A 21,892-nucleotide genomic window follows, 5' to 3' on the forward strand; every position below is an offset into this window, starting at 1 on the left:
CGTATTTAAGTATTATAATTTTTTTTTCAAATGTTTTTATTGTATCGTTATCTACTTACTTAATTGCTTTAAATTGTTTGATACAAGTAAATAATACTTGTTAGTGAAGAACAGTTAGTAAGAAAAAAATTTAATCTACAAAAAATCTGCTGACAACGTGGCATCACAAATCAGCCAATTCATCAGCTGACAAATTATCTGATTTTTATCAACAGATAGCTTAATTTTATATATTGTATTTTAATTCATAACTTATAGCTTACTAAATTGATCTTCGCTGTAACGGAACTTGCAATTTGTAAAGTGGAAAAAAAAATTATCCGTATGGACTGTATTATTCAACGTTAAATTCCTCGCACCAACGATACTTATAATTATTACATCCAAGAAAGTATTACTTTTTTAACCGTTACAATCAATACAGAATTGCTTAACCTGAAAAACATTTGAAAATAAAAACTGATATTTTTTTGTACTTGGAACTTAAATTTTTTTGCTATAACAGAATACGTATTTTTTAAAGTTTGAAAAAAATATTACATTTTGCCGCTCGTTAAGAAAGTATGACTTACGATTTTATTATTAACCTTAATGTTACAAATCGTATTTACTGCTATTTAGAAAAGTATTTTAACGTCATCCACGTGGAAATTGCTCCCGAGCTAAGCGCGGGGGGTGCCAACCATGCGGAGGACAGTAAAATACTTTTCTATGGGCACTAAATGCAATTTACAGCAGTAAGGAAATGTTGTACTTTTTCCTCTGGAATCAGTAGAAAAAGTCGTACTTTTAGCGGAGGAATGGAATAAAATAAATTTCTGCACTCTTTGAATTAACTTCAAATTTCCCGAAACGCATACCTTTCACATTGAAAATTGCATTTTTGGTAGTCGGGACTCGTATTGATTCGCATTTGTGTGACTTGTATTTTTTTGCACTGATGGGACTTTTTTAGTGTACGAAACTTTTGATTTATGCTATCAAAAATTTTTGAAAGCTCATCTTAATTTTCCGCTCTTTTATTCTACTGTAAAAGTCTTAGAATGCATAATTTTAATATTGGCAAAAAGAGTTTTTCTTTTGGAACTTACATTTTTAGCACTGATAGGACTTGTAGTTTTTTGCACAGTCAAAAAATCAGCTGACGATTTGGCATCAAATTCAGCTGGTTTTTATTAGCAGTGTGTCTATCCTTCTACTTTTATTAAAAGTAGTTTTTATGGGTATGCATAACTTTTTATTCGATCTGTATTTATGTATTTATGAATAATGTGTTTTATGTATTGTCAAGTGTGTACGCATTGATTATAAATACATAACTTTTGTTCAGATGAAAAAAATAATTAGTGCTTCTTGTACATGTCCAATATACTTGTCTTCGCTTGAATGTTGCGCACGCATCCTAAGAATGTGTTTGCTTACAGTAGACATTTTATTCTTGTCAATCGCATACACAATGACCTTCTCTACAGAATATCTTATAATATCACCAAATGCAAATATTTTAACTTGATGAAAGATTATGCTATATGATTACTAAAAAGCTTTTAATTTTTTTTTGGTTCCTAGATTTGTAAGTTTAATGGTCTTCTGTAAGAGCCTACGAAACACATAAATTTTTCATTGATTCTTATTTAAAATATGGGTGATTTGATTCGCCATTTCGATTGGTGATTTCTTTCACATGTAAGTGCAATATCTTCCAATTTCGATCATAATAAAGATACGTGGATTCCGTAACAAGCCATCTAAAAATGCTTAAATCTTAACAAATAGTGAATCTACCGATCGTTTTTATTAAACTGACTCTTTTGATATAGCTGCTCATTTCATTTGTATTAATAAAGTTGGCAACATTATACAATAAAACTTTATTTTCATTGGGTTACGAATTGGCGTTTGAAATTTTTTGCGGAAGTAAAAATATGAATTTTCTTGACCAATTGTTGTTGAAGTTTTAGAAAAAGTAAAAAATATTTAATTAATGAAAAATAAATTTTCTAGATAACAATTAACAAAACAGAATAGAAAACCCAGAGCTACTTGTATAAGACGCTGATTGTTAGACAAGGATACATACATGATTTTACCGAATTTCAGAAATTTTTTCATGAAAAACGAAACGTACGATTAATTTTGTATATAATAAAAGTGGAAATAATTTAAGAAAATCCATAACAATTAATTCTTAGGGCAAAGCTCCATAAGACTTCATTCCAAATTAATAAAGATCACCATTTATTTATTTGAGAATAGATAATAAATAAGAAAATATGAGCGGACTAATGACTATATTATGGACTTTCTCGTCAGTTTACACTGAAAACTCCAATATTACTTAGTTAAACATTTTTTCCTTGGGCACACACACTGCTAAAGTTTTATCTAAAATCATACACTTTTTTATGTAGATTCTCACCAATCGTAAACTTTTAATACCTTATCTACATTTCTACTTCCTTCTCTTTAAGAACTCGCTAAACTTTATAGATCGATTGCCTAGAATTATAAAAACTGTAACTATCCCTTATTAATAAAAATTATCACTTCTAAATTTGATGACTTTCGATTGATATTTGAACATAATATAATTTCAAATTTTATGGTTTTTCATCTTATCTCTTTATTTTACTATAGCTCTTAACGTTCAATCCAGTACAAATACTAGCCAATAGGGGTAAGTGTACCTATCTCCGTGCCCTGCCCTATTACTGTGGATTTTAAAAAACTGATGATTACTTGCTCAAAATAAGAAATGTTTCATATAAAATAATTTTTTAATTTTAATAATCTAAAATGACGTTAATGTAGATGCAATTCAAACAGAAATATTTGTGTATATTTTGAGTAAATAATTATTTTCCACGGTATTCGGTACAACGCGCTCATTAACTGATTGTGTACGTATTTCCGCGGTGAGCGTACGTAAACATAACCCTATACTTACAGAACGCACGACAGTTAACACGTGAACAATTGGTAGGTAAGCACGTCGATCTAACGTAACCAATATGAAGAAAACTAAAAAAGGGAAAAAAGGCAAGAAAGTCAAGAAAGGCAAGAAATCGATCGAAATAAAGAAAAACCAAAAGTGTTACTTTCCAGAGACATTAAAATTAGCTTTGAAAAGTATCTATTCTGGAAAATCTATTGCTGAGTGCTCAAAAATGTATAAGATTCCTACTAAATGAATAAGCAAGTACAAAAAAAAGTAAAATTTTTTTAAAACAATAAATAAGTCATGTAGAAAATGTAGGTGAAATTTGCATTTTTTTTTATATTCCGCAAATACAACTTTCTTCATCCACGGTAATACGGACACGGTGATTGGGACATCCGCGGTAAAATGTACACGGTAATAGGTACACAACCACGGTAATACCAGCATACCGTTTTTATTCGTTTTAAAAATATTTTACTGCAGTTTTAGCTTCATAAAATTTTTTTAAATATTCCGCAAGAGATTATGTAAGATTTAATAAAAAATTTTAGTATACCATTTTTTATGGTGCATTTAAGTTGGAATTTTCAGTACGTGCCACGGTGATAGGTACACTTACCCCTACATATGATGTAAATAATTTTGATTATGATAAAGACTGCTTGAACACACACACACGCGCGCGCGCTCGTGGGACTTCGTGCGCTAACCCCCGACGTAATAAGTAAAAAGTTTATTTTCAAAAATCTTGAATTACTTGAAATTCATTTATATTACTTTAATTGCATTCTTTTGGAATATTGAAAAACCGCCAATGTAAAAATTTATTTATTTCAGTATTCCTTACCAAGTTTAAAAATGAATATTTAAAATTTGTATGTACATATTCTATTTTTATTAACATCATATTCAATAATATATGATAAAATCTGCTCATGGTATTATTTTTCTTCAAAAAACACTCTTCCAAAAAGGAAAAGGTATGCGTAATAATCTCACAGTATTTGATGGTTAAAACTGCTGATCTCTCGAATTTTACATCAAGTACAAGTTGCTGTCGAAATTGTGTATGATATTTCCTGTATACATCCACAGTAAAGACTGTTGAAATTGTTGAATAATCACATTATTTGGTATACTTGTGGGAATTGATTTTGTAAGATGAGCATTTTATAAGATTATTTGAGGTTGCACGTGTAGTTCAAGTTTTGCGAAAGTATATTGTTTCAAAAGAAGTAAGTTATATGTCACGTGATTGCAGAAGCAGGTATACCACTCGATGATTTAAGATCGCTGAGCTTTTACTTTTTATAATTTAAGAACTTGATTGTTATTAGAACTAAGTAAAGAGTTGCGATATGAGGACGAAGTGATAGGCGCCATAGGTGTCCATACTTGTATTAAATTTTCTTCAAGTTTTATTCTTTATTCTGAATGATTCTAGAATATTAATTCGAAGAGGCTGTCAGAGAGACAGCGAAATATTAAATTACGTAATTTAATTATGAATAAATAGTCATGCTCCACATTATCAAGATTGAGTCTAAATATTATTTGATAATAGAGCAAGTAAAAGGAGTTTGCAGATATGTATAAGCTTTCTCTATATTAATGAGATCTAAAGGAAGTCTAGAAGTTTCAATAACGTAGGTATGTAGGTCCCAATCGAGATCCCAATATATTGGTTTTTTGGCCCTCTCAAGATTAATAAAAAAGGCTGTAAGGGGACAAGAAAAGTGGTGTGAGAAGTCTGTGGGAGGACAAGAAAAATGGTGTGGGGGGCTGTGATGGATTTTAGGAAAAAGTGAGATATGTTTATGTAACGGTGAAAACGGTCGAATTTTAGCTTATTTGTGGTGGACGGGGGGGGGGCTGTTAGAGGATATGTGAAATACCCCGCACAAATAACGATATAATATAGGGATATATATATATACTAGTGGGGCTCACGCCCCCCTGCACGCACTGCGCACCAACCCCTCAACTTCCGAATATTGTGCATCAATACAAAGCAGTATCAATATAAAGTACAATAAGTAGTTACGTAGATGCTAGATATGTAAGTCCAATGGAAGCAGCTTGGAGACTTCAAGAATATCCAATTTGTGGTTAAAGTCATACAGTTGTTAATCTAGCTGTTCATCTTGAAAATAAACAAAAACTCATATTTGAAGAAAATAATATTAAAAATGTAATAAAAAATTATTAAACACCCCTTACAGCTTGGTTTGAATTAAATAAAGTAGATGATTTTGCAAAATCACTAAAATATGTTAACATTCCAGAACATTACATTTTTGACAATAAACTTAAAATTTGGAAAAAAAGGAAAGTTACACTGAAAAATATTGCTATAGGTAGATTAAACATAGTATTTCCAAAAGATCATGAGCTTTTTTTTTTAAAACTTATTTTAAATAAATTACATGGGGCTACATCGTTTGAAGACGTTAAAAAACATAATAGAATAACATATAAAGATTTCAGGGATACTGCAATTGCAATAGGTTTAATAGAACATGATTCTGAAATCGACAATATTTTTAAAGAAGCCATAACAATTATGTTTCCATACCAGTTAAGACAATTTTTTGCTTGGTTTTTGATTTCAGAAAACATTCAAGGAGATAAAATATGGAATAAATATAAAAAATATTTTACGGAAGACTTTGATAATGATAATAATAATTGTGCTCTTCTACATATTAATCAAATTTTGGTATCGGAAGGTAAATCATGTGAGTCTTTTAGTTTACTGACACCAACCATTAGTAACTATATAAATAATTGCAATATTGAGGAAATATCTTTTAGTAAAAAAATGTTCGATATAATGTACACAAATTTAAATGATCAAAGAAAAATTTTTAAAACTATTTGTGAACAAGATGAAAAAGTATATTTCATAGATGGTCCTGGTGGATCCGGAAAAACCTACTTATATAAGACACTCATTATTACTTTATTTCTAGAGGTAAAAATATTTTGTCAATGGCTTGGACAGGAATTACATCTGTATTACTACCAAGAGGTATGACCAGTCATAGAACTTTTCGTTTACCTCTAGACTTAGATAATATTGAAAGTGTATTTTTAGAATTTGAAACTGAAAAAGAAAATTAAGGGAAGTTGATTTAATAATATGGGACGAGGCTTCTATGATTCCAAAAAAAGCTCTAGAAATCGTTGATAGAACGTTGAGAGACTTGTGTAGTACAAAACTTTGCTTTGGTGATAAATTAATAGTATTAGGAGGAGATTTTCGACACATCCTTCCAGTTTTAAAAAACGGTAATATAACTATAATAATAGAAGAAACTATTAAATCATTATTTTTATGGAACTTGTTCAAAATTTTAAGATTACAAAATAATGTCCGTTTTAGTAATAACGAATTTTTAAAATTATTGTTAAGAATTGGAGAAGGGGACATAGAAACATTTAACATTCCTAAATCCTGGATAACAGATGATGTCTGTACCAAAATATTTGGTAATTACAGCAACTGTTTTGACAATAACGTGATACTAACTTTACATAATGAATATACTTTTTTTTTAAACAATAAGATTTTAAGTAAATTACATGGGAAAACTAAAACTTATTACAGCATCGATACTGCAACATATAAAGGTGTTGATAAATCAGATGATAATATTTATATAAATTTTCCCGTAGAAATGTTAAATAACATTCGTGAAGGCTTGCCACCTCATGAACTTAAATTAAAAATAGGTACAATAGTAATGTTAATTCCAAATTTGAGTATATCAGATGGATTATGTAACGGTACACAATTGCGAATTACTAAATTACTGAAGTATAACGTAGAAGGCGAAATAGTAACGGGAGAAAAAATTGGTAATAAAGTTTTTATTCCAAGAATTACATTAAATACTGGAAATACTTCATCATTACCTTTTATTTTATATAGAAAACAATTCCTATTAGTTTTAGCATTTGCTATGACTATAAATAAGTCTCAAGGTCAAAGTTTTGATAATGTGGGATTATACTTAAAAAAACCTTTATTTTCTCATGGTCAATTATACGTGGCTTTATCAAAGTGCAAAAATAAAAATGGAATTTTTGTTCAAGTCGATAGAGAAAACAGTTTAGAGATTAAAAATATAGTTTGGAAAGAAAATTTTTAATATAATAATGTATCTAATATTCATAACATGATTTAATTATTATTTTTTTATGTATAGGTAAAATTTATTAATTAGTAATACATATCATGAATGTATATCGAGTTCATCTATTGTACCAATTTCAGCATTAATCCAAAACAAAATAAAAATGGACGTAAGTCTTCGTGGTTTCATCAGGCTTTATAAGATGACTCATAAAGTGATGCGAAACTTTCATTGTTTATATTAATGATACTCTAAATTTAACTTAAGTTTATGTTCTTAAAAAGAAGAATTGTGTAATAAAGGACTATATAAGTGATGATAATATAATAATTATGCGCACCAATATATGTGTATATATTATTTGGTTTCAAAATATTGTTAACTCCATATAAATTGGTTTTTAAACGTACTTAGTTGTATAAATAATGATGTTTTGCGCAACAACCCCCTATGAATCAATTTATGACTTTAAATTTCTTCTTGACGATAAAATAAATCATGGCAATAAGACGGTTTTGTCCAAAGATAGGTTAAGGTATAATCACGGTCAGGTTTCAAAAAAGTGGTGTGGGGAGGCGGTGGGGGCCATGAAAAAATTCGTGGGGGTCTGTGGGTGGGCCATAGGGGGTAGGTGGGGGAATGTGGGATGTTTTGAGAAAAAATACTATACAATATTTCCATGAGATTTGGTAGGAATGTGGTAATAGACTTTAACACATTGACAGGGCTGGCAAAATGCAACGTTACAAAATGCTAACAAAAAAAGTCAGTTCACCAAAAACTTTATGCTGACAAAGAAACTAAGGGATCCAGTAAATCGAAAAACAATTGATTATATTTAAGTTTAGCTAATTATAGTGTTGTGCAGTATTCTGTAACTATTTGATTAAATATTAAAACATACATTGTTATTATCCCATGAAGCCATACGTGGTTGAACCCCCTGGCTTGAATAAAGACTTATACCATACTTCTATACTATTCATATAATATTTTGTGGGGGGTCGGTGAGGGGGCGGTGGGGGCCATGAAAAAAATGTGTGGGGGTCGGTGGGGGGCTGTGGGGGGTTTTGAGAAAAACTAAAATATGTCAAAATAAGCAAGAAAATAATGGATTTTTACCTTATTTTGTGGGGGGTTGGTGGGGGGGGCGGTTGGGGCAAATGGGGGGCGGTGGGGGGTTTGTGTAGAATGCCCTACTGAGTTAACTATATAATATAGGAAGATATATGTATAGTTAACTTCAGTAATTTTCTCTGCTAATAATGTTAATGTTCATAACCAGATACGTGTCATTAAGCAAAGAGCCATCATAAATTGTGCTCTGAGCAGTGTTAAGCACTATTACCATACATAAACGCTATTCAAAGACGCTCAAACAACTAGCAGTTCCTTTTTTTAACTGAAGAACCTTTTAAGAACCTTTTTTAACTTTTTACATCTGAATCAAAGTTATATCTTACATTATCACCTCACGTCCATAAAAAATATAGTGCATTGTTAATATTCAAAGCATTTTTTTTGCGTTTATCTTACAATTTTTTTGAATACTCTTTTGTTTATCTTACAATTTTTTAGTACAGAAAAGCAATAAAAGCATATAAATAGAAATTAATTTAAAAAAAAGCGATCTCCTACAATTACAAACAAATTTAACAGGTGAATTTGTTAAGAAGTCAGCTATAGTTTACTCTTAATTAGAAGAAAAATTTTTTTACGTGCAACACGAATACAGCCTGAGGTGCTTATTCCTAAAAAATAAGTAGACCACCTTGAAAACTTTTTTCTTTGATGGATTGTGCACTGATATAAACTTTCTATAAATGTAAAATGAATCATTCTTTTGATGATACACACCATATTAGAAAATAATCTAATTATATCGATGGGCAAGTAATCATGCAGGTAATTTATTATACTGACATTTTTTATCCAATACAAGTTTGTTTAGGCAACTCATTTTTCACTTTAAACTACTAATTTGTAGAAAAATTGTTATACGCAGCATAAGATTTGTTTGAAATTATCAGTGTACTTTCATAAGTTTAATTCAAATTAAGAAAAGAAACCTTACGTGGCGGAGGGTGTAATAAACAAATTTAAGTAAATTAATAAAATTAAATAAAAATTTCATCATTTCAATGACTGGTCTTATTTAATTAGCAGGTATAAGTTTAGAAAGTTTTCATAAGCTCGACTGTGGACCAGATATTTCATGAAACTTTTAAATTACGCAATCAAGCAATTCCCAGTGAAAAAAGTTTCATACAGTAGCTTTGATAGTATTTATTAATATAATACTGGTAAGAAAATTGATTTCATATCAGTTTACTTTACTTCTCCCTACGACTTATGAGAATAAACTTTTGTTATGTATTACACTAGTACTTACTTCAAATTATACTGATCGTAAGAGCAGAAGTTAAAAGATAAAGATGCAGCATCGAGTAAGCTGTAAGAATATCCACAAACGAATTCTGGTGGAACTGAAGCGCCTCCTTGGAGCCAAGAGTCTAGAAAATACTGTATTTCAAGTGAATTCACTGAATCACTCATCATCTGAGAAAGTAAAATGATTGTACTATCTAATTTAACAGCGAGAGCATACAGGTATATATGAGAAGTCTCAAAATTTCCTTTGATATTAGAAATGATGTTATCCAGTACAATCATAGAGACAGTTGACTCAATGTTTATCAAATCAGACCATAAGCTTATCTGATAAGGATGCCAGTAAATGACAGAAAAGGGGAGTACTGCAATTTTTTGTATAGTATTTTTATACTGGTCACTCTCTTTAATAGTTATCATTGTATCAAAATCACTTAGTGCATCAGGGTTACTTTCATTATCAAGCGTTTCATAGAAATCCGGGTCATCCCACAGTTCATCATAATTAGAAATTGGTTCTTTTTTGTTCTCTTTTTTACATTTTTTTTTCGGAACAATACAGTCTATATTTTTGTACTTCATCAAATTCGTCTTTATGTCTCTTCTGTCTTGGTACACAAATAAATATAAATTGTGTAAATTTATTTCAGGCATTCTTTTGATTGCTTCAGTCCACACTAAATCTTTCCTCTTCTTTAACATTCCATTTTCATCGAAAATATCAAGGTCTTTGAGATTTTCAAAAATTGTTTCACATTTTACTCTTGCTGGTCTTGGCATTTTTCTTTATTTCCATACAATTTTCGTACTCTTCTTTGACAAAATTGTACCCAAACTTAAGGAAAAACCTGTTTAAAGAATAAAAACATTGTGAAAAAACTTTTTTAAAAAAATTAAGCAATGTATTGGCACATTATATGAACATTTAAAGAAACTAGCATCCGTTTAGACAGTTTATCAAAAAAGTTAAAGACGTCAAGTAACTTTTATCAAGTCGCACGGGAGCGCGACGAGGTAAGTTTGAGAAAGCAGACGAAGCTTCGGTGACCACGCTACTATTTACTTCAGATTTGCACACTCGAATTTTCAATCATCGTAAACTGAGTATTTTTTCCGGTATGCCTGATGTTTTTTGATTCAGTTCAGTCTTTTTATTTTTATTTCACAGCTTTACTGACAAATATAGGCCAGGAATTCGTTAGAACAACGAAAACGAGGAATGTGTAACTAAAAATGGTCAAAACCAAATTTTTTCAGGCTCAGTGTTCAAGAAATGGTCTTATCGTTAAGTTAGCTGCGAGCCAAATTTTTCCTGTGTATAATTGGCATAGGCGTGTTCTTAAAATTAAGCAGAGCTGCCAACAGTGTGACATCAGCTACAGGTACTTCTTAATTTTACAGTAGATAGCTTGCAGTGTTGGGAGTTCCCCATGTCTAACATGGTAGAGCGCTTGCTTTCCCTGGAGGGCTCAAGTTCAAGACTCGACTCCGTCACTTTCTCCTCGGTAACTCTGTGGTGTTTTTTATAAGACCAAATCACTAGGATATCGTATAAGTAGGCAATGATTTAATGCCTTTTACAGTGGCATGCAGATTTTCAAATAATGGTCAAGAACACAGATGCTTCAGAAGAGGGGGGCGGATGCATGACTCTCTCATAGTAAAATTGTCCCTTAAATAATCAATAATACCAATACTGTAATTAATTAACCAAATTTTCTTAAAAAATTACTATTTTATTAGGTAAAGAAAAATTGCCACTTATCTTTACCGTTCCTCATAATTAATCAAGCCCACGTTTGGGGACATAATTTGGAGCTCGAAGATACGAGGTAACGGACGAATTAAACATAACCTTATTTTTCATTTTCTTAACTGTGTGTCATGAGTCGAAGACGCAATCAAGAAACTAACTGATTTACTTATTGTTCAATAAAACATCAGCTTACAATAAATCGTGGAACACAGCTGTAGTAATGTCAACATAATCTGATCGATAAGAGAGAAAGTATTCTTTATTATTACAATATTCATTAATACTTTATTATTTCCCGGAGTGCCCCGAAAAATAAGCTGTATACATAAGCCTCATTTAACTCAGCGATTTGGGTAGCTCATAATCACACATTATTAATGAATTTTTGAAGTAGTAGAAAAATAAGAAATTCTTTAATGAAAATAATTGTTTAAGTAACTTGTACACCATTTTAATAAATAATTATTTATTGTGAAAAATACTTCGTTATTAAATAACTGTGATTTGGAATGTTTTGATTTCATCAATACATAAGAAAGACATAATTATTAAAGCTATAGTTGAATAAATGACACATTTTAATTTTTTATGCGTATGATCACTAAGTATTTTATCCAAAAATTTTGTTGGAAAGAGTTACTTAATTTATGTAATTAGTTTAAAGAAAACATTGCTGATAATTAAATGATGAAGTAGTTTGATAAAAGAAAAAGAAGAAAAAGCATCATAGATAATAATCCTGAAACTGTACTTTTTGAGAAAATTTATTCCGTTCGTTGAATTTATGAACTATGAGTACAAATTAATCTCTGCACATATTCATACATCCAAAACTTCTTCATATGAGTAACTTTAAGTGTTAATTTAGTGAAACCATTGTATCTCACCGTAGCTGCGTGGTACAGACTTCGTTTTTATCCAGTACTTTTTAATATGAGGAATATCTTATTTAATTAAGTTTCTTAAAATAAATATTGAAAAATGATATTTTCTTAAAAAGTTACGATATCCACACAAAAATAGCTTTTAACAAAACTGAAATGTTAGGTGAGTTTGGTGTGTTGAGTTTACATCGACGCTCCGGATGAAGACTATGCCCTTTTTTGGGTCCCAGACGAAGACCATGCCCTTTTCCAGAGTTCAGACGAAAACTATGCCGTTTTTTCTATTTCGGACGAAAACTATGCCTTTTTTTTGGTCCCGGACGAAGACTATGCCCTTTTTTTCGAGTCCAGGCGAAGACTATGCACTTTTCTCGCATCCGGACGAAAACTATGCCCTCTTTTGTAGTCCGGACGAAAACTATATCATTTGTTCCGAGTCTGGGCTAAAACTATACCCGTGTCTGGACGAAAACTAAGGTAAAAAATATTTAATATTATTTACTGACCCCTCTTGTGTTGTACTTCCCCTAAAACAAAAAAACCTTTCAGATTTGCTGACTCATGCTTTTGGCGGCTAACAGCTACTAGCACGCTGGAAGAGGCTTACGAAAACGAAGCTCTTAAAAACGATTCAACATTTTATATTAAGGTTTCGCGATACTTGTATTAAAGTATCTACGGATTTCTTTGTAAAAAAACAACACGTATTCATTATTCTTAGCAGGTCTAGCGGCTTCAGTATTTGGAGTTTAAATAAGTGTTTGAAAAAAAAGAGAATGAGCTTTTTTAAAAGATTGCGTGAAGTGAATATTATGAAAACTGTAGGCAACAACCACTATATAGATATATTTGGCTATATCTAATTACAAACACAAATGTAGGGTGAGCTTAAATAAATTTCACTTCATACGGGGTCCAGAAAAGGTCAACATTTCAGTTCAGACTCGGAGAAAATGGAATAATCTTCTCACAGATTAGAAAAAAGGGCATAGTTTTCGCTCGGACTACACAAAAGAGCATAGTCTTCGTCCAGACGCAATAAAAGGGCATAGTCTTCGTCCGAGATCCCAAAAGGGCATAGTTTTCGTTCGGACTAGAGTAAAGGGCATAGTTTTCGTCCGGACTTAAGAAAAGGGCATAGTTTTCGTCCAGACTTCGAAGTAGAGCATTGTCTTCGTCCGGGGTGTCGACATTTTGTAAGGAATTTCTGTAGCCTTTATACATTGGCATTAAATAGTATTTTTCCTGATCAATATATAGCATTGAAAAGTTTTGAAATCAAAACAGAAAGAACAAGAAAATTTTTCTTTTGGTGCAACATACGTTTTGAATGAGAGTCGTAGTATAATACTGTTTAGTACTCGTACTTTGACTAAATCAATCTTAGTAACATTAACTTTTGACTAGTTATTCATACAAACCGCACATTAAATACAGTAATGTCTTTTTATCGAAAGTATGTGAAAACGTTAGGGCATTATTTTAATTCATTTTATAAAAAAATTATATACAATAACAGTCAAAAATGAATATTACTTAGTTTGTCAGTGTCATATATAAGCGTATGAAGAATATATAGATAACAAGATGGTAGAAGCAAAAATAAAAGGATCTAAATATAACAGTAGATACAAGGACTTGATGCCGGTGAAGAGGGAAAAATATCTAAGCAAACAGTATAATGGGGTTAATATGAGTCAAGTAGCGCGAGCGCGTTGTGGAAATTTAGAAAGTGGTAACAAATACTAGCTAAGTGACGAGGAACGAATGTGCAATCTATGTAAAGTTAAGGAGGAAAGGCTTGATCATTTGTTAAATGAGTGTGTGATAGTACAAGAAAAAAAATGTTAAGGGAGACCGATGATAAAAAAATAGACATTAGAAAATAATGCTCTAATTTTTTCACATACTTCCGATATAAAAAGACATTAATGTGTTACGTTCGAACTTCTATAAGTGAAGGGCGGAACTCGTAGATTCGTTCTACAAACAAAAAAATTTAATTTTTGTTCGTCAGAAACCAACCATCAGCCCGAAGGCCTTATTTGCTTTTACTTACAGTAAACTTTTCTTTGAAATCGTTGTCTCGGCAATGCAACGTTACGTTTCACCGAGCGATGTAAATGGAGTGGTGTACGCTGAGCTAGCGTTGACTTACTGTTAAAGTTTATGTCTTATGTCATACGGTAGAAGCATATCTTATTCGTCGTTTTATTTCACGTCCTAGTAAAGGTCTTTGTCGTACAGTGTCTATTTCATTTTTCCTCGATAATCAATTTACTCACTAAGGTAAGAATTATGTGTCAATCAATTAGAATTATTAGATCTTAAAACGTTTTATACAATTTAGTAATTAAAATGTTTTTGAATCAAGAAAATTAATTTAGTCAATTATTAAGTTATGTTTTATCTGATGATTTAATAAATTAAAAAAAGCTAGAAGTAGTTAATTTTACAAATGGTATAAATAATAAAGTTTTAGATTCGCATTTACAATGATATGTAATTTATAGTTTCCTTAACTTGACTTACTTCTATGATCGTTGGTTAGCCGCTGATTGCACGCACGTACTCGCAAGATCTTACAAGGTTGACCGCAACGATGTTCTTAATTCTACACGAGAGCACTCGTGGCGATGACAATAATAAGGCTTCTGCTTTTAACGTCACAACCCAAGTCAACGGTTCTTTCTTTCTTGTTCCTCCTTGATTCACTTTTTAGGTGAGTTTACAGTGACTCGTTTGCTCGAGCTTTTCTTACACAGCTTAGTCACCGAACTAAGTCTTACATCCGCTTAAAAGACGCAAAAGAACTCACTCTCCAATTTTTATAGTTACTTTGAGCTCTTGATAAAAGAGAAAAGGCGAATATTGTTATACAGGGTGTATCAAAATTGATCCCGGAAAATAATATAGTGCGATTAAGCTCGTTGAGATGAACAAAAAAGATGATTGAACCTTTCCGATTGGATGCGTTGTTTAAACAATATGACGAATAAACTGTTGGCGTAATCGACCAATCAACGAGAGCTATGCGACATCGGGGCGTGGCCTTACTTAGTGGGAAGAGAAGAGAGGCAAGTAGTAGAAGCAGGCGAAATAGGTAAGACTTATTTTTAGTGGGAGAGTAATGTTCATCATACCACAGTAAAAATCGATACAGCAGGTATTTCACCTGCTCAGGGAAAAAAAATGCGGGCTTTTTAAAACAAAACAGGACTATGACTGCGGTCGATAGTAAATTGATCGTAAGGGAGTGAGCGTGCAGTTATTTTTTTAAATAGGCGCTAAGTTCTTATTTTTTTATAGTAACTGGATGAACTATTTAACAAGACGGTACGAAAATACAAGTAGTAAGTAATTGACCTGTTACTTATAATAACTTAGCACACTTTTGATAGCATGGTAAACAGGCATTCGTGTTCTTTTGTAACTAATTCATACATTAATAATATGTAAATAATTAAGCATTGGAGTTAAGTATTTAAGTAGTTTTTTATCACAACATCATAAATTATTAACAAGCAAGTGATGGAGACTCAATGGTAACTATTTTAATAAAAGAACAATTATTTTACTTATCATTAAAAAGCAGGTGGTTAATTGTTATTGGTAAATAACTTTAATAATTGGTGATTTCATTTAATGAACTGATGATAAGGCAACGGGGGAGTATTACTGCAAAGTTATTTTACCGTTTTCAGCGAACAAGCATCAGCAGTAAGTGACTTAATTGTTTTTTCTCCATGTTATGAGCCATGAATAAGAGGCAATCAAGCATCAATGCTAAGTAGTGCTCTTTTGTTTTAGTATGATCAATAATCACAGATTAAAATGTAACCAAGCACTCAGTAACATTATAATTTTATGACTTTTCCTCAAGTTATAAATAAATGAATGGATTACCTTTTAACATCAACATTAACGAACTTTTTAGTTCCCATAAGAAATGTTATTTATTTGAGTACTCATTTAATATGCTACAAGCCAGCCCAGGCCATCAGTAAGTTCACTTGTTTGACTATTTATTCTTGAACAATAAACTTATCTGTATTAAGTTTTTCTTTACTTGCGTAGAAAAAACGAAAGAGATTGCGAGCGAGACTTTCTGCTCTCCAAGTTAAGAGTTGTTATTTTATTATAATTTATAATTACGAAGCAAGGCAGCTGAAACATGATAAAAAAGCGTCTGACAACAGAATTTTTTTTTTGTACAAAAATAGAAGCCATCAAGATTCGATGCGCTTCCTTAAATTTTTACCAACATTTTTTCTTTTTATTGAGAGGTTATGACAAAATAAAGTGTCTTTTTTTTCGAAGAAGCAAATTACAAATACGAGAGTGCGGGATAATTACACGAGTGCAGCGCATTCATTCGGCGTGAGCTCCAGAGTCCCAGAAATGCTAGAGTTCATATTCACGATACCTTAAATTAACGTGAACACGATACTAAACCCTATTATTAGGAGAATAAAACTTTACTTATAATTAACTTGAGCTTCAAGGGTTCCTTCTAAAGATATGTAAAATCTGAACAATCGTGCCCAAGTAACTCGATAGCGCAGTAGGCTAAGTGTAATCTTTTGGACCCATAGGTACCAAGTTCGAGCCACCAGATCAATTTTTTTTTTATTATAATTTTTTTTTTCTACTTAAAATCCATTCCAATTACACAAATTGAAATACTTATTTTAGGTGGGTGAACTATTTTTTTTTTTTTTTCTTCTTGTGTGCAGCATTTTTCGCTGCTATGACATGGGTACGTACGCCACGTGCGATAACGAGCATGATCGAAGGCTTCTGAATTTGTTAAAAAAAATATATATTATAGCTCTTTTTGTTTTAAGGATTGATCACGCACGTATTTATCTGGACTAAAGAATACAGTCAACTTGTGAAAAGAGAGTCGACTACACGGCGAAATGGCGTCCAACGAGGAATTTAAGTTTTTTTTTTTAATATAAATAAGCTTTGGACATCGATAAGCTTTATGTGTTTTCTTTGAAACATTTCGCCTGCCTTCTTACTTTTTATCAAAAGAGTATGATAAATAAACTAACCCCTTCTTTAAGAACTATAAAATGATGATATTTCAAACCTACATGGGAGACTCTCTTTAATTCTTTGGATGCATTTTTTACTGTTACTCGAGGTAGATATGTACGCACGCATGCAGCAGGGCTACTAAGTGACAAGCAACAGTCGTAAAATGAAAAATACACGATGGAGTAGCATTTACTTAAAGTATTCAATTTTTTCTAGAATATACCAAAAACATCGAGATACGATGCTCTGTCTCATGTTCAATTTTAATTATTTTTTACATTTTTTTTTTTTTATGACACAAAAAATTAGCTTTATTTCTTATTTATGACTGCAAATTTAAAATGGACTAAAGCCGGAGCAAATACTTGCTTCGTTATTTTCACTGCATGTTTTACTGCTGCTTTAGGTGGGTACGTACGCAACGCGCGATCATGCACGCGATTAATACATTCTTTTTTTGTTAATAAATAATAGAATCTCTTTTTTTGTGGCAGATCAAGGATGCGAGCATTAAGCAATGTAGCTGAATCATGTAAAAATAGTGTCTGATTGCAGGTTTTTTTTATTTAGTTTCAAGTAAAAGAAAATACAGGTTAAATGCAACATTTTCTCTCTTAATTTAGCAATTACGGCAAAATAAGCTCTTTTTTTGAAAAAGTAAAATACAAATAACAGAGTATGATAAAATTGCGCGAGTGAAGCACATTCATTTGGCGTGAGCTCTAGAGTCTCTCAAGCACGAGAGCTCATATTCACCAAATCTTACATTACACTTGAGCATGACACTAAAACCTATTCAGAAATAATAAAACATTACTGTTAATAAGTTTGAGCTTTAGATTTCTCTTCTTAACGTAAGTCAAATTTGAAAAATGGCATTGACTTGATATGATAGCGAGGTGAGCTAGATTCATTTTTTTGGTTCTTACAGATACCAAGGTCAAGCCACCTTGGAAAATTTTTTTTTTCCAAAATTCATTCTAATTACGCAGAATTCAGTATGTATTCAGGCAAACTGCCATTTTATCTCCTTGTGTGCAGCTTATTTTACCAATACGACGTAGGTAGGTATTTACGCCACGTGCGAATGTGAGCGTGATTGAGAGCTTCTACTTTATTAAATAATAACATAATGTAGTTTTTTTCTGGTTTGCGGATTGATTTCGCTCGTTTTTAGCTGAACTACTGAGTGCCTTCAACTCGTGGAAAAAGAGTTGACTACACGGCGGAACGGTGTCCAAACGAAAAATTCAATTTTTTTTCAATGTAAAAAAAGCATTAAAAATCAATGAGCTTTATGTGCAGTTTTCTTCTGATGCATTGTGCCTGCCTTCCTTGTTGTCATCAGGTGAGTATGATAAGTAAATTTCCCCCTTTTTTTATTGTCACATGTATCGCATGTATTCAGCTGTACTACAGAATACAGTTAACTTGTGGAAAAAGAGTTGACTTCACGGGCGGAACAGCATCCAACCGAAAATTAAAATTAGTTGTGAATGCAAAAAAAAAGTATTGGAAATCTATGAGCTTTACGTGTTTCTTTCTGAGTCATTTTTCATACCTTTTTGCGTTATATTAAGCGGGTATGAGAAAGTAAATTTGTCCCTTTGTTTATTACTACAAGTTGTTGATATTAAAGAGTAAAAGGAACACTTGCTGTGATTTCTTTGGTGCATGTTTCACTGTTACTCGAGTTAGGTAAGTACGCGCGCATGCAGCAGGGCTACTAGGTGACAATTAACAGTCGAAAAATGAAAAATATGTGATGGAGTAGCATTTGCTTAAAGGATTACTTTGTTTTTCAAATCTACAAAAAAAATCCAGAATTGATACGCTCTTGCCTCTTCTTCCGTTATTATTATTGATTTCTATGCAATAAACCGTGCGATCAGTAGATTCGTATTCCGTTAGAAATTATGAAAATGTAATTTTTTGAGAATCATGCGCGTGACAGATATTGGCATAAGACTAACAAATTGTAATTTCTTTATTTTTATTTGGCATTTGCAAGCCAAGCTTTGCTGGGTTATGAAAAAATGAAAAACACGTGATGGAGTTGCATTTGCTTCAAGGATTACTTTGTTTTTTGAATCTACAAAAAACTTCTTTTCTTTTATTTAATTTTATGTTACGAGAATTGCGAGTGGAGCAGTTCCTTTTGCTAATACATTGATTAAAAGTAAAAAAATTAACATAGTATCTAAGTTGAAAATACCTTTTTTTCACTGCGTATTTTGCTTATAAATGAGAATCAGGTATTTGACGTGTGGTTGACGATTAGTTTTATTTTTCATGGAGTTATGCGAAATTATAATTGAATTTATACTATTTCTATTCAGCTTCACTGGATTAGCATCAATATGTAGAGGAATAATTTTTGGGTGCATTGTTACTCAATGTAGCTCAATTGGCAGCTACTAATTTTTTTATACTAAGGTTACTAAGTTCGATCTTTCCTGTAAGCTTCCTTTCGCTGCTCGTGCTCGATTCCACAAGTGGCTGTGACATTAGCGAATACTTCTGTTTTTGGCAGTTCTGACGCTAGAACTTGTCTTGACTGGATTAAACTTTGTTTTTCAAAATATGTAAAAATCACATGGTCGAATGTTTTCTTTCTTACGAGTAATTAGATCTAGTCACAGTCTCAGAGTATAACTCGTGCCGTGCACAATGAATCGCGTTCGAGCTTGCAATCAGTACAGTGTGGAAGATGATCCATTTTTTTTATGTTGGGGACGGGAATTTACAAGCGGCTTCGCGGTTGTACAATGCTCGTTAGCCTCACAGACGCCATCCTGATCCAGGAACTATCGGGCGAGTGCACCAAAGATTTATGGAGACGGGTAGTGTTTTACCAGTTCATGCAGATGCAGGACGACCGCGCAATGTTTTAGTTCCGGAAATGGAGGAGCAGATTAAAGATCTGTTCGATGATGATCCGACTACCTCGATACGTGCCGTTGCGCGACAAGTTGGCAATTCCGTTGGCCGCGTCCAAACGGTGATCCGGGAAACAGCTAAACACCCGTATCACTACCGTTGCATCCAGGAGTTGTTGTTTCGTGATCGACAGCCGCGAGTGAACTTTTGTGGTGGTTTATTAGCGCAATTGCGCGCTGACCCCAATTTTGTGAACACCATTCTGTGGACGGACGAGTGCACGTTCACAAAAAATGGAATGCTAAACCAGCATAACCACCACTATTGGGCTGATGAAAACCCTCATTTGACACGAGAGACAAATTATCAATATCGCTGGAACATCAACGTTTGGGCTAGAATGATCGGCGATTTGATCGTAAGGAACTTGATTTTTTTTGTGATAGCAGTAGTTTTTCGTCCAAAATGTGCATCTGCATAGAGTGGTTCCTGGGCCTGACAGAAGTTGTAAAGCCATGCCTAAGAGACTATTGAGTCAACCCTGGTCGGATACCAAGGGGCTGTCTACGTAATTTAAGTGATTTAAATCACGGTTAAATCATTAAATCATCAGTAAATTTTTAAATCACCATTACATCACGATTCAGAAATACAGTTTACGTTAAACATTACTGCATATTCGATATGTAATATGATTTTACAGATTAATGTAACCCTTGTCCGTAGTTTAAGGGTAAATCAGTAAGAGTCAATTTGTTATTTGTTTGTGAATGTCGCTCGTTTTAAAGTGTAATCAATAATTGGATCGCCATTAAACCTTGATTTACATCGCACTTTTAAGTCTTTTGCATTAGACAAACTAAACCTGTGCAAAATCTTTCAGGCGAGTAAGCATCAGCGATAAGAATCCCAACAGATATTTTGGGGATTTATTTTTTGATTAATCTTTCAACGAGTAAGCATCAGCGATTAGAAACCAAACAGATTTTTAGTGAATTTGTTAGTAAATAAGTCTTTCAGGCGTGTAGGCATTGGCGATTAGAAACTAAATAGCTTTTGAGTATAATTATTAATAATTACCTAAGAGTTCATTTATTAATGAAACCACTGAAAATATTATTATTAGTTTGTTAAGTTGGTAGCACAAGTAACATCGACTTATTTTTATAGATTGGTCAATTCTTTTTACTACCAAGGCTTACGAGTGTTGCCTACCTGCATTTCCTACAAAACGATTTACCAGGACTCCTGGAAGACGTTCCCTTGGCAGTTCGAAGAGTCATGTTGTATCAGCATGACGAGGCTCCAGCGTACTTTTCGGCAGTCGTACGAGCGCATTTGGATGAGCGATTTCAAGATCGCTGGATTGGACGAAATGGTCCAATAAATTGGCCTACTCGATCTCCAGACATAACCCCACTTGATTACTTCTTGTGGGGTTGTATTAAGGAGATAGTGTATAAGACACCAACGAACGCCGCCGAAGAATGCCGTGAACGTATTGTAAGAGCTTTAATAGAAGAGCGGCAAAAAGGAATGGCACAACGAGCCATTAATAACATTGAAAGAAGAGCAAATCTAGTCTTACAGAATAATGGTGGACATTTTAAGCACCTTTTATAAAAAATAGCAATTTGTAAGTTGGTACATAATTATGGTAAAAAATTAATTCATGACTGCTATAATGCGAAAGTAAGACTTCATATTTTCATATTTGTGTGTTTTCCCTTTTTTTAGAGTTCAATACCCAACTATCTGAAGCACACGGTATCTGTTAAAAAAATTAAAATTGAATGATGCTCTGCTTCCAGTGTGTTGCTATTACAGAGATCAAGGGTGTTTCAACAAATTTAAA

At 32.4% G+C, this 21,892-nt stretch overlaps 1 protein-coding gene across 2 annotated transcripts in view; it reads right to left on the reverse strand.

Annotated features, from left to right (window-relative positions):
* The window catches only part of LOC106644921 (uncharacterized), a 115,253-nt gene that overhangs the window by 19,488 nt on the left and 73,873 nt on the right, over positions 1-21,892 (reverse strand). The window contains exon 2 of one of the 2 annotated variants that reach the window (XM_089598024.1): positions 9,473-10,319. The exons of the other annotated variant lie outside the window; for it this stretch is intronic. Coding sequence (XP_089454150.1) covers positions 9,473-10,251 — 779 coding nt within the window. The 5' untranslated portion in view covers positions 10,252-10,319. The remainder of the gene's footprint in view (positions 1-9,472; positions 10,320-21,892) is intronic. 2 annotated transcript variants of the gene reach the window in all.

Source organism: Copidosoma floridanum, unplaced genomic scaffold, assembly GCF_036245765.1.
Source record: "Copidosoma floridanum isolate Cflo_tuat_1 unplaced genomic scaffold, Cflo_Japanese_pri ptg000004l, whole genome shotgun sequence".
Classification (NCBI taxonomy): domain Eukaryota; kingdom Metazoa; phylum Arthropoda; class Insecta; order Hymenoptera; family Encyrtidae; genus Copidosoma; species Copidosoma floridanum.